This window comes from Natrix helvetica, assembly GCF_964273705.1.
Source record: "Natrix helvetica genome assembly, chromosome: 3".
Taxonomy (NCBI): Eukaryota; Metazoa; Chordata; class Lepidosauria; order Squamata; family Natricidae; genus Natrix; species Natrix helvetica.
This window is the reverse complement of record NC_138549.1, coordinates 66,443,195-66,457,059: the sequence shown is the minus strand read 5'-3', so window position 1 is coordinate 66,457,059 and position 13,865 is coordinate 66,443,195. Positions and strand designations below refer to the sequence as shown.

At 36.2% G+C, this 13,865-nt stretch overlaps 1 protein-coding gene across 13 annotated transcripts in view; it reads right to left on the bottom strand.

Annotated features, from left to right (window-relative positions):
* The window catches only part of CEP350 (centrosomal protein 350), a 93,782-nt gene that overhangs the window by 16,239 nt on the left and 63,678 nt on the right, over nucleotides 1-13,865 (bottom strand). For all 13 annotated transcript variants that reach the window (XM_081947367.1, XM_081947374.1, XM_081947368.1 and 10 more), the window contains 7 exons: nucleotides 11,836-12,035; nucleotides 10,113-10,324; nucleotides 5,993-6,137; nucleotides 5,405-5,565; nucleotides 4,926-5,059; nucleotides 4,362-4,444; nucleotides 1,475-3,411 (listed from right to left, as the gene is read on the bottom strand). In XM_081947367.1, the coding sequence (XP_081803493.1) occupies nucleotides 1,475-3,411; nucleotides 4,362-4,444; nucleotides 4,926-5,059; nucleotides 5,405-5,565; nucleotides 5,993-6,137; nucleotides 10,113-10,324; nucleotides 11,836-12,035 (2,872 nt within the window). The remainder of the gene's footprint in view (nucleotides 1-1,474; nucleotides 3,412-4,361; nucleotides 4,445-4,925; nucleotides 5,060-5,404; nucleotides 5,566-5,992; nucleotides 6,138-10,112; nucleotides 10,325-11,835; nucleotides 12,036-13,865) is intronic.

Here is a 13,865-nt window from a genome sequence, read left to right as displayed (position 1 = left end):
CTAATTTGCTACTGCCCGCCCGGCTCCCCGGTTAGATTTTTGCTGGGAGGGGGCGGGGGGGGAGCTCCTTGGCCTCCGTCTCTTTTTCTCCCTCCTCGCTTCTTGGGGCTCCACCAATGGGGGAGCAAGGCCCGCCCAGCGCCAGGCTTTGGGCTAACACAGAGGTCTGCAAAGTTGGCTGTTTTAAGACTGGTGGACTTCAATTCTCAGAATTCTGGGAGTTGAAGTCCACCAGTCTTAAGAGCCAATTTTGCAGATCCCTGGGCTAATATGATTGATGCCCTTGGTGGACCTCAATTCTCAGAATTCTGGGAGTTGAAGTCCACAAGTCTTCAAGCTGTCAGGTTTGAAAACCCTGGGTTTTTTTTTCTAAAGGGTTAGGGGTGCAAGGGTCTTGCAACTTGACAGCTTTAAGACTTGCATGCTTCAATGCCAGAGTTCCTGAGCCAACATGACTGGAGGAGGAATTCTGGGAGTTGAAGTCCACAAGTCTTAAAGTTGTCAGGTTTGAAGACCCCTTGGGGTTTTTTTCCTAAAGGGTTAGGGATGCAAGGATCTTGTAACTTGACAGCTTTAAGACTTGCGTGCTTCAAATGCCAGAGTTTATTGAAACTAAAAACAGTGTACCATCCTATGTATTTTTGGTTTTAAAAATGTGGCTCTCAAAATAAATTTCAATCATGGTTTTGGCGAGATTTGGCTCAGTTGAAAGAAAAGGTTGCCCACCACTGGTATAGAGTTTCCTGCTTGAGCAGGAGTTTGGACTAGAAGTCTTCCCTTCCAGCTCTATTCTGATTGATTGATTTATTGACTGATAGTAGCCTTACCTAAAAGCAAAAGAACCTTATGACATTGACTTATGCACTCATCACCACTTGGCTAGATGACAGTCATGAGCTCTATAGGATGCTATATATATATAGCATTCAGGATATTTATATCCTGGAAAAACTCTTGTTCCAGATTTCCATGAAGTTAGGGGAAATGAGATTCACAGGTGGCTCTTTTTGGTAGTGGGCCTGTGCTTTGGAATGACCTTTCTCTCAATACCAAACTTGTTTCCACATTTAAACTTTCCAAACAGTTTTGAAAATAAATGGTGGATTTTTTGGGGGAGAATTTATAGAGACTAAGATGATGGTATTGAATGTTTCAGCTATTGTTACTGTATCTAACACACTGTTGTTTTGTTATGTATTTCTAGTGAAATGTTGGTTTAATTTTACTTTATGTTACTGTGGTATTGCTGTGGTTTTAGTTACACTATTGTTATGTTCTTGATCTGTTGTGAACTATGGAGAGTCTGATTAGAGTGTACAAACATGATAAAAAGGAAGGTGATTAAAAACAAACAAAAATGTGAAATACAAACATTTGTTGTTAAAACATAGCTTATTAGTAAGCCACAACTTTCAAATTTCATAACTGAAGCATTACTCTAGTCTTACTTATCTTAATTATGAACTATACTTACTGGTCTGGGACACATATCTGGGGAAGATACTTCTTCTCCATCATCCAATTCTGAAACTAAAAACCTCTGCTGTTCATTAAATGCCAAGTTTTTTTCTTGGACAGCACCGAGTCCTTTATTGCTAAAATGGATCTTCTCATTCCTTGCCTTTTTGATTTGCTGAACTTGATTGACTGTGTCTTTCACAAAACCTTGCAGGAGACTGTCAGCCAACAAACCAACTCTTTCCTGTTGATCTAGTACATCTTCCTTTTCTTGGGATGGGACTTTAAGTTGGGCTTCCAGTTGGCTTCTTTCTTTTGTCAACAAATCCAGAAGTGGCGTTGCCGATTTCTCCAGATTACTGGAAGAAAATCTGTTTTTTGTTTGCTCTTGCCAAACAGACTGCTGCTTCAATTTCTCAGGAAAGCTGCTGTCCAAAATCCCCCCTACTTCAATAGCGGAATCTTCTTTGTGGATATTTGAAATGGCGGGAGGTAACATACCATTATCATTTTTAGAGAATTTGGGAGAGTCAAAGTCACTGGTTTCTTGATCAAACTCATCAACAGTACTAATAACTGCCACACAGCTCCTTGGTTTATTGAAATTTACATAATCTCCAGCTCCAATTGAACCTTTTAAGGCCAATGATTCTCTTGGAGATTTCTCATTTGAATTTATTTCATTCTTTTCTTTTTCAAGACTGTCTAAGCCTCCCTGATTTGTTTTGTGTTGATTATCTAGTTCATGCTTAAAGAAAGAATTTTCATTTGAATCTAAGTTATTACCAACACTTTCTGAAAAATGAGATATTTTTTGTGGAAGGGTAAAAATACCATGCTTTTCTTTACAGTCAAAATATTGAATATCATAGAAAGTGCCATTATTATTTCCTTCAGGTTTGTCTAACTCTACACCAACCCAAATACGTTCATCAAAATTTGTCCGACCTTTAAATTTCAGTGTTCCAAGCCGGCCATTACTCACAAGAACTCGGTCACCAATGCTGAAACCTAGCAAAATATCGTCTTGTTCTTCTGATGATGCCTTGTAACTGGAAGCCCAAGATGAATCATCATAATCATCATCATCAGATGGTTCTTTCTCCACATCACCACATTCTTTATTTTTCACAAATTTTGTTGGTGACTGGAGTTCCAACAATCTTTCTGATTGAATGCTACCAGCTACAGACAAAGATTTTTCACTGAGACATTCACTTATTTCATCATCACTTCCAAAACCCTGTGATCCTGCATCTTGCCTGAAAGATAATGTAGGTGCTTGGAAAATATCTTTTTGATATTCTGTAAGAATTATCTCACTTTTTGATAGATCTGTTCCTAAGGAAGACTCTTCAAAATCACTAGAATATGATTGCTCTTCGCAAATGGAAATCTGTTCTGAAACCAGGGAATCATCTTTCAGTGTATCTTTCTCCAGCCTATCAGTGGATTTGACTGATGTAATACTTTCATCATTCCCGAATGTTTCACTTGGCATCTCCTTGATTTCCTGCACACTTATGCGTTCCTTGACAAACTGATCCTTTTCCGACAGCTCAGCCTCTGGAGGGACCTCTTTCTTTAAAGGACTTGAATTGTTTTGATTTAAATCAAAAACTGAGGCATCAGATATTTCATAAGCCTGGGAAACTATTTCAACCTCTAATTCTTTTGATTCTGCTATCTCTTGCACTATAGATCTGGTAGCGGGAGAATCATAACTCACTGCATCTTCAGACTTATTCATTGATATGGGAGATATTTTGCTTGTGTTTTCTTTGAGAATAGCTGAGGAGCGTGCACTATCCAAATCATCAGATTCTGCTTTAGATTTTCTTTGGGTTTTGAGGACTGTGGATGCTGTATGAGATTGCTTCTCTTCCTGAATCTCTTCTTCTATGAATTTCATGATGTTTACAGACACAGATTGTTCAAAATATGACACAGGATCTTAAGAGAATAAAACAAAATCATATACATATACTTAAAACAATTGTGCACTTTTATTTAGCATTATTAAAGAAGTAAAAAAATCTGGGTGTTATAGGAAAAAACTGAAATTCTTACTAGAAAATACTAACCTAACCTGCATGAATATTCCACTGTTTACATATAAATAGCTAAAGTATAACTTAAACACAATATCCCAATCAAAATTATAATCAATAAGACTTCATACATGCTTTTATTCTACTATGCATAGGAATTAACAGATCCTAAAATAGATCCAAAGATTTTAAAATTGTATAAATGTTCCTTTTAAATTTCTTGTATAATAAATGAGGTGATTGTTCTGAGATGTTTGAATTTTCTTCTCTATTTGATACTTTACTAAACTTAAATGTTTATTAAAAGAATTCTAGAATGAAGAAGTGTGAGCAGAGAGACACGTAGTGAGCACAAATAAATTACATAGTGTTACTCTGAATCCCTATCTTGTTTCTTTCTAAAAAGCTTTCAACTCCAGTTCAGGCATAGTGAAAACTCAATAGAGTGTCAGAAGAGATTCTTATACTTATTTAGCCACTCTGAACCAAAGCTGCCTGGTAGCAAGTACTAGCATTCTTCTTTGAATTTTTTTGGAAGAAGTATTATAAATAGAATTGCTAGAAAATATGCATAACAACTTATAGAAAATAAAATACATTTTTAGAATGTATACTGAATATAAAATAAGTCAATAGATTCTTTCTTACTGCAATACTATGGAGAAAGTTCTCATTTTTTAAAAAAAGTGTTAATTAAAAATAATAATAAAATCTATTAAATTCACTTGCTTGTTTTTCAACGATATTGTTTTAAAAAACATATTTTTAGTTGAAATTATTTTAAACACATTAGGTATATGAAGATAACTTGTGTAATTTTAATATTAAACAAGTAACTTCCAAGATACATACCAATATGTTCTGCAATAGATTCCAAAGATCCTCTAGAACGTTCAGAATCAGTGAGTGATTTCCAACTTTTGGGTGTTTCAGACCTGAAAAGAAGTTTTGAATAGATCACTCACACATATACTTACAGATATTAACATTTTGAAAATATTGTACACTGTATCAGAATTAACAAAATAAAACACATACAACTAGTATTCTAGCCGTGTCTGTTTGTTTGGACTATCTGTGTTGCTTCATTTTGAATTATCTGGGTTGCTCCATTGAACGTGAGTTGTCTGGGCCCTCAGCCAAAGGATTCGTTCTCTCAGTAATTAAACAGTGGCAAACAGCCCAGCCTGTGTTCTGGTTTATTCACAGGCGTGGAGGGGAGTGGGTCAGAACACAAAATTATATACCAAAATTTATTTGGTCAGTCTCTTAGCATGAATTCATCCAAATATTTCTTTTGATCAGCATCTTAGATAAATATGCATGCATATTGAAAGAGATACAAACCCTTTCTAGGCTGCTAAAGGCGTACATTTAGAAAGGTCATCATGCATTAACTTTAAGCCATTACTTTACCTGTGAAGTGATGGGGTTTTGATCTTTGGTTTCTCAGGAATTGAGGATGGAGTTTTGATTTGAGGTTTAGCTATTGGTGCTTCAAAATCCCGATTCAATTCTTCTTCCGTTTTCTTGATGAATTCATCATAAGTCTGATGATGTACAAAAAAAAGACATTAGGAAGACTTAAAACATTATCTTATTCTTTATTAAATTTGTTTTCAAGTATTAATCTTATTGAATATTGAAATTTGGAATTGTGTGTGTGCATGCATGTATGTGTGTAAGATATACAAATATCATGATTATTATATAATTTAACCTATGAAGATAGTTTTATTTTGTTTTTGTTCAATGTTGTTATATTACTATCAGTATCAAAGCAAACTAAAAAGGAAAAAATATTCAGAGAAAACGAGGCAAAAGAAAACATGGGAATATCAATATGTAACATACACACACATTCTATTTAACATTTCTTTCAAATTAATTCTTACCTCTAACTGTTTGATCAAACTTGCCTCTTGAGCTTTAAGTTTCTCTTTGAGCCTCTTCTTCTGTTCTTTTTTCAGCCTATAAACAACAGACTTTTTTTTCCGCAATTGTTCTTTCAGAGCCCAGATTCGATTTTCAATGTCACTTTGATCAGATGTAGGTTCTAAAAAAAGATAAAATATATTGTTTAGAAAAAATATTTTATATTTGCATGCTAGAACAGCCACATAAATCTACTTTACCTAATCACTGTTAAGAATCCAATCTCAATCATAATTATAATAAAATTACATCTTATTTATTAAAAACAGAAAACAACTTCTAAATTTAAGGGATATGTAAACTAAAGTGATAAAAATGATTTGTTCCTTTTAGCCATTCCTATTCTTTCTCTGTAATCTTTCTGATCAGGGGTTTTCCCTTTTTCAATTCCCAAGTCGAAAATTGGTGGGAAATTGCAAATATGTTATATTTAATGCTGTAATCTACAAAGAATTCAAGCCCCATCAATTCCAATGAAAAACTGAGACCCATTAAAAATAATGTAAATATGATTTTAAAAAAGGAAGTTGAAGCACTAATACTTTTACCTGATTGGGTCATGGATAAAGATTCATCAGACCAACTATATGAGATATCCTGAGATTTTGTAGATGACAGCTGCTTTCCTCCAGACTTCTGTGTTTGTTTGTTTGACTCTTGTTTTGATAGAGATGCATTGCTTTTGCAAGGAGACTATATCAAGATGAAAAAAAAGAGTAAATAAGGAATATATATCGCACACGCGCGCACACCTCAAACTAATTATAAACCGGGATGTACTTATAAATTATATTAATTACAAGCATGAACTTATTTTGATTTCTGTCTCTCTCAGGCAGGGGAGACCAACTAGTTAGGGAAATATTGTTACTGGACAGAAAATGGCAAGCCTCTGATGGCCTCTCAGATACCAAGCAAGGATTTCAAACAGATACTTGCCTATGTCATATACTGCCAGAAAGAGAGACTTTCTGGATTTCTGGTTTTTCAAGGTATCAGTTTAATCCTATAATATCTAGGACCGAACAGATGTGTGTGCTCTTTCTTTTTTTTTTTAAATGTTGTATAGAATGAAAATAATCATTCCTGGAGAATCTTTTCTATGGCTGGAAGCTGAAGTAGATATCTGATAATATTTCCCACATTCTAATCATATGCTTGCAGTTCTGAATTGGAAAGAATTACTTCCCTGGAATTGTTCCAAAATCAAAGCTATGGGCCTTTTCTCCAGCACTCTTTGATTGGGGGCGTAATGGCTCAGCAATTAAAGACATTGAGCTTGTCAGCGGGAGCTGATAGCCCAGGTTAGCACCATGCAATGAGGTGAGCTCCTGCCCACTTAGCACTAGCACTTAGACTTATATACTGCTTCACAGTGCTTTACAGCCCTCTCAAAGTGGTTTACAGAGTCAGCATATTGCCCCCAACAATTTTGGTCCTCTTTTTACCCACCTCGGAAGGATGGAAGGCTGAGTCAACCTTGAGCCTGGTGAGATTTGAACTGCCAAATTGCAGGCAGCCAGAGTCAGCAGATGTAGCCTGCAGTACTGCACTAACCACTGCACTAGTGACTCATCTAGCAGTTTGAAAGCATGTAAATGCAAGTGGATTAATAGGTACCACTTTGGTGGGAAGGTAACAGTGTTCCGTGCGCCTTTGGCATATAGCCATGCTAGCCACATGAACATGGACAATGTCTTTGGACATTTCATGGCTCCCTCAGCTAAGAAACAGATGAACATTGCGCCCTAGAGCAGGACATGATCAGACAGGAAAACCTTTCCCTTAAATCTGCAAAAGACCTTGACTACATGCTCAGAAAAATCGATACATTCATTTAGTGACCGTTCAAAGATATAAAAGTACTGAAAAAAGTGACATAGATCTGTTCTCATATGACTGCTGCAGCATCTCCATGGTCACATGATAAAATGTATGTGCTTGGCAACTGGCAAGCATTTATAACAGGTTCAATGTTCCAAGTCATGTGATTACCCTTTGTAATAATTCCAACTGGCTTCCAACAAGCAAAGTCTATGGGGGATGTTAAATTCACTTAACAACTGCATGATTCACTTAATAATTGCAGTGATTCTCTTAATAATTGCGTTGCTTAACAACACAAATTTTGGCTCAATTGTAGTCATAAATTGAGGACTACCTATAGCAGTGATGGCGAACCTTTTTTGGCTCGCGTACCATAAGTGAGGGGAGTGCAGGGGGGTCATTTGCAGGCGTGCCACACCCATAATACAATGTGTGACCCCTCCAGTGCGCATGCGCGCACTACAGGTGCACCCCTCTTTTTGCATGCTTTGTTCGCCCTCCCCAGGCTCCAGAGGCTTTATAGGAGCATGGGGATGGCGAAAACAGCCTCCCCCACCCCCCCGAAGCCCTCCGGAGGCTTCAGGGACCTTCAGGAGACTTCTCTGAAGCCTCGAGAGCAGTCAAAACGACCCTCTGAGCAAACCAGAAGTCCGTTCCCGAACTTCCAGTTTGCCCATAGGGCCGGTTTTTTACGCTCCGGAGGCTTCAGGGAAGCTCATGAAGCCGCCGGAAGGCCTCCAGGAGGGCGGGGAGGCTCTTTTCACCCTCCACACGCTCCTATAAAGCCTCTGGAACCTGGGGAGGGCGAAAAATGACTTTAAAAAAGGGTGAACTCAGTTGGCCAGCGCGCACATGCGCGCTGGCCAGCTGACAGGGCAGCCTTGCGTGCCATGACAAATGGCTCCGCGTGCCACCTTAAAATACTGTTATGTTTTGAATTAGATCTAAGAAGACCTGAAGGAAACTGAAATGCAAATAAATAAATAAAATCAAGGCAATATATAAAAAATGATATGAAAAGCATAGAGAAAAGGTAATGACTAGATAAAGATCTTGAAAAGCAAAGAAAATGGGGGAAAATAAAGAAAAGATTAAGCTAAAGAGAAGGTAGGCAAAGGTTTGGAGTTTTAAAGAGGATTTATGGGAGATTAAGAAGCAAAACAGGCACTGTAAGTCTTGGGTCTCTTTTAGGCATTCAGTTTTACCTGTTAAAACACCTGAACCTCTGTCCCAAGTTGGGCCCTGTCCCTACCCATTTGTTAAGTACAGCCCTGAAATGCCTATTTGACTTGAAGATAATGAATTTTCTCTGAACCTTGAATAAGGCTTTGAATATTAAGAAGACTGAAAGTTATTATCCTTGGGATTCTCAATTTCACATTCAAGATTACTCCCATTTGCTTAGGAAGATTTTCATGGGTAGAAAATCAATAGAATCTCAATTTCTCTCAAGGTCTCATTTAAAAATTGACCTCCAGCATCTCTTTCCTAACAGTACTTAAAGCACTTCAAAACTCTGTTTCTGAAATCTGAAGTCAAACTATGGGAACAATTTTTTGTGGGTTTTTTGTTGTTGTTGTAAAAATGGCAGTAAGCAGTAAAATAGTATTTAAACTTCTGATATCACTAGCACTTACATTTATATACCACTCTATAGTGTTTTACAAAACTTTTCTGAGTGGTTTACAAATGTCATCATCTTGCCCTCAACAATCTGGGTCCTCATTTTACTGATCTCGGAAGGATGAATCAACCTTAAGCCATTTAGGATTGAACTCCTGGCAGTGAGCACTGTCAGCCTTCAATATTGCATTCTAACTACTGTGTGAGATGCATTAACCTTATTTTACTAAAAAGAAAAGAAGGAAAGGGGGAAAAAAAACTTTCCCCAAATATAAAAAAGTGCTAAAATCTAGCTCTTTAGAGATGTTATTACAGGTAGTTCTCAACTTATGACTATTTGTTTGACCTTTGGAAAAAAATGACTTATGACCTGTCCTTACAATCATTGCAGCATCTCCACAGATGTTCATCATTTGGATGTTTGGCAACTGACATGTTTTATTGTGATCACCATTTACAACCTTCACAGAAGGATTCTGACAAGCAAAGTCAATGAGGAAACCAGATTCATTTAGTGACTGTATTATTTGCCTAATGACCTTGGCAAAAAAATGTGACTCATTTAATAGTATCATCACTTAATGATGGAAGTTCTGGTGCCAAGTTTGGTCATAAGTCAAAGACCATCTGAATGTCACTTCAACAGGCTGAAAAAATAGTTTAGGGTAATCCCACTCACAAAATGTTGCCTACTTCTGCTAGTGACGAAAGTCACCACCTTTTCACACTTTTAGTCAGGTTTAGTGTTGTATCAGAAATCATTTCATCTCCTTTGTCCATCCAGTCTTAATTAAGATAGATTATGGTATTTAATTCATTTTATGGTATTTGGAGATTAGGTCACCTTTCCTATTTAGATGATCTCACATTAGATAGCAACACCCAATCAACTACAGTTTAGCCCTCATTCAGTGAATCTGAGAAGAAACTAGAAAAAATATGAATTATGAGTGCATCTATTTCATGTTTTAACAATATATTTTCTACATTTCTAACAGAATTAGCATGTTGTGTTACAATACACACTGAACATTACTTTTATATTATGTGTTCTAGAAGTAGCTGGAATTAAGAATGAATATTCTTTTTTTTTTCTTTTTTAAAGAAAGAGTATGTTCAGACATTTTATCGGACTTATTTACTAATGTAATATAATATTCAAATTAAGCTTTTAATTTCACTTCAGAGAATGGCAAATGAATAATCAAATTCACTTACAGGTTTTCCAGGAGAAACAGAAGATTCCGGTTCTTGTGTATAAACTATTTCTTCAGTTACTGTGTGAGCTAGGCTTCCAGGCTTGTCTTGAATCTCAGAAACCTTTGATGGAATGGACTCAACAACTAGATTGCTCAATTCTTCTGGGATTGAGTTTTCGCTATTTAGATGAGAGCAAGGTGCCATTGGAGAGTCTTCTTCACTGGCTGTCTCTGAGGGTAAAAAAAAAAAAGGAAAATGATCAATCCCTCAGAAATTCCCAGTACTTTACTGACAGGCTTTTAAAAATATTTTGATACTAAAAGACACCACTGAACTTTTTGTCTTTTTAAACGTATTTCAACATACAGTATTTGATCTTAATTTTTACAATATTGATCAAGGGATATAACAAGTATCATCCACCATTTACATTTTATAGTTTATAAACACAAAAGCAAATTTCACCTCTTGAAAAAAACAGATATATCCCTACATTTATCACTATCTCAAATATCTAAATAAGAGTCATGTGCAAATAATTACAACATTGTTAAAGAAGAATTGGGAAGAGCCTGTCTTATTTAAACCTTATTAAAATATTTAGTTTGATTTGCTGTTTTTGGTGAAGTTTGTGTTTAGATTAAAAGAGCTCTCTGGGGCCTTCAAAAACAATTCAGAAAGGTTATAGAAGCTCATGAGATTAGGGAGGGATTTAAAAAGATCTTCAAACAACTGGACATCAATCATTCCACTCTCCAGATCATCTACCAATTGAGATGTTAAAAAGAAAAAAAACTTTACAATGGTTGTACTTACTTTTTCATATGAACCAATGGTGGGATTCAATTTTTTTTACTACCGGTTCTTTGGGTATGGCTTGGTGGGCGTGGTGTGGCTTGAGGGACGTGGCTTGGTGGAGTGGCAGGTAGAGAATACTGTAAAATCTCCATTCCCATCCTACTCCAGGGAAAGGATACTGTAATATCTCCATTCCCACCCGATCAGCTGGGACTCGGGAGGCAGAGAATAGATGGGGGTGGGGCCAGTCAGAGGTGGCATTTACCGGTTCTCTGAACTACTCAAAATTTCTGCTACCGGTTCTCCAGAACTGATCAGAATCAGCTGAATACTACCTCTGATATGAACATGTATGAAAATATATTGAAAATTTTAGAGAAATATATTTCTAAATTATTATTTTATCTATTATTAACTTGCTTTTTATAGTGAAAATTTATTTCTCCTTTAAGTAGAGCTGTTTGATACAAAAAGTAAGCCAAAACCAATAATTTAAGAATTTGGAATAAGTATGATGTTTGAATGCAACATCATACTTGATAGGAACACAATCAGGTCCTGAATACATGAAAGCTATTTTCTGAAATGTAATATTACCTTGCATAGGTACCTTTGTTGAACAAAATAACTTGGATAAGCCAAACTTTTTTCACATAATCAGCACATTTCTAATAACAAGATTTAGAGCAGGGGTAAACAAACCATGGTCCATGGGCCAAATCTGGCCTGCCACTTCTGGACAGATGGGCAGCAGATTGCTAGAATCAAACCTCAGCTGAATTCCCATGATGAATGAGGATGGGGTTTCCCAGGCAGTAGCAGCAGCCTATCATTGAACCCAGCTATCCAATTGCTGCTCTGCCCATGAAAGCAGAGATAGGGAATATGGCCCTTTAAAGAAAAAGTTTACCAACTTTTAATTAGAGTCCCAACAAGTTTCTACCTTTTTGATCAGATTTCTGATCTCCTGCTCCTTTTTTATTTGCTTTTATTTTAGGCAGCTCTTTTTCCCAAGCAGCTTGCGCTTGTTTTTCTATCTGACATATCTCTGCTTCTTCTTCATCTAAACGTTGCTTCCACTGCAGCAGCTCCTCCGCATACTGACGCCGCTGCATCAGTTTTTGCTCTCGCTTGGTTAAGAACCTGATGAAGAAACAGGGGAAACTGTTTACTATTGTCCTGAGATATAAATATTCAAACTTCTGTTATGCTATTTGGTAAAAGTGTTTCACTCGTATTGCTGCTGTGAATAAGAATGTGAGTCTGATTTTTTTTGTTAAAAAAATCACCAACTCTGAAGTAACACACACACACACACAAACTATAAAGGAAGTTCTTAAATTGCCTCTGCTCTTCAAGAAAAAAAATATTTTTTTTTGTTCTATTTAGACTAATATTTAAGCAGTGCCACTAGAAAGCAGCATTAAGGCTACCAGACTTCTGAAAACCAGTTCTGGATCAATTTAGAAAGAAAGCTTCAGGGGTTATCATTTAGCAATGGAGAGTTATTCATGCTCAAAATTGGATGTTTTTTAAATCACTCTAAAAATCAGGACATAATTCTCATTAACAACTGTAAATTAGAAACTGCACATCCGGCTCTCTTTCTAAGTGCCATCCCCATTATACACATTATAGTGGTTTCCCTTCTCCTAAGCTGTACTGAACCAATTTTCATCCACCTATAGCAATACAATGCTTTCCACTGTTCCATGTGACTTAAGCAACAAAGTAATTATTCTAAAATGGTAAATTATAAACAAGGTATTAAAATGCAAGTTAATATCAATATAAATATAATCAAACTGGAAAGCATAGTAAGTTAATATGTTACAAATGAATATAGCAAATGTATAATAAATAAGCACAGTCTGAATCTTTTAAGAAAAAAGAAAAGTGAAAAAAATCCAATAGTACCTCCCTTTGGTATTTTAATTAATTTTAAATAGTATCTTAAAACTTGCCATCAGACAAAGTCACATTATCTATCTTTATGGTCTCTGATAACTGGGACAGAGATTGCAAAAGGAGAAATAAGTAAATTTAAATACATATGTGTAAATTTATGAATACAGGATTTTCTACTAATCTTTCTAATCATCATCTAATCATCTAATCCTAGGACGGACTAACCCTACATCATTATCCATAATTTCCAAAGAACTGTCAAAGGACATCAGTTGGGGGCAAAGACTCTTATGAAGTAAAAGTAATGAATGGTTACCATCCATCCATATCTACTTTAAATGAAAGTACCAGTATAATAGGTTGTATCAGATTAAAACATAGTCAAGTGTACTAGACTCTTGTACGTCCTAACAGATGAGCTCCCTGTTAAAGTCACTACCTGCTGTATGGTTGTAAAACAGATCATGATATGACTGGACTCATTTTATAACCCTTTTCAATTGTAAAGTGAATGATGTTCTCATTAAGCAAATCCATTGTTTGCTGTGGACTGATTTTGCCAAAAACTGGAAGTAAATGCTGAGTTTTGCAAAAATATCGCAAATCATGGCCACATGATTATAGGATGCTACAAATTAAAACGTGGGCTGGTAGCTGAGTGGCTGAAATGCTCTCATGTGATTGTGTGGTATGGGGGCTATTGGGAAATTGGAACCAGGTCGTAAGTACGTACCTTCTGTGTGGTCCATTTTAGTCAGTTGCTAAGTGACTGTTTGTAAGTTGAGATCTACATGTAAAATACTATTCACACACTGATTCCAAACAGCAGGGTTTCTATTTAAAACAGAAAGGTTTGCTCATGCGATGATGGTGGTAAGTTGAAAATGATTTCTGAGATTGAATATCGGAGCATTATATATAGTTAAAATTTCTGCAGATTCTAAGCTCTCCATCAGGAGCTCTCATAATTCAAGGGACTGGGTTGAGGCTAATAAATACTGAAATGTTCTAATGAACCATAGCACAATCTGAAATCAACCTCATCTCCAATGCTTTTTCAAAATT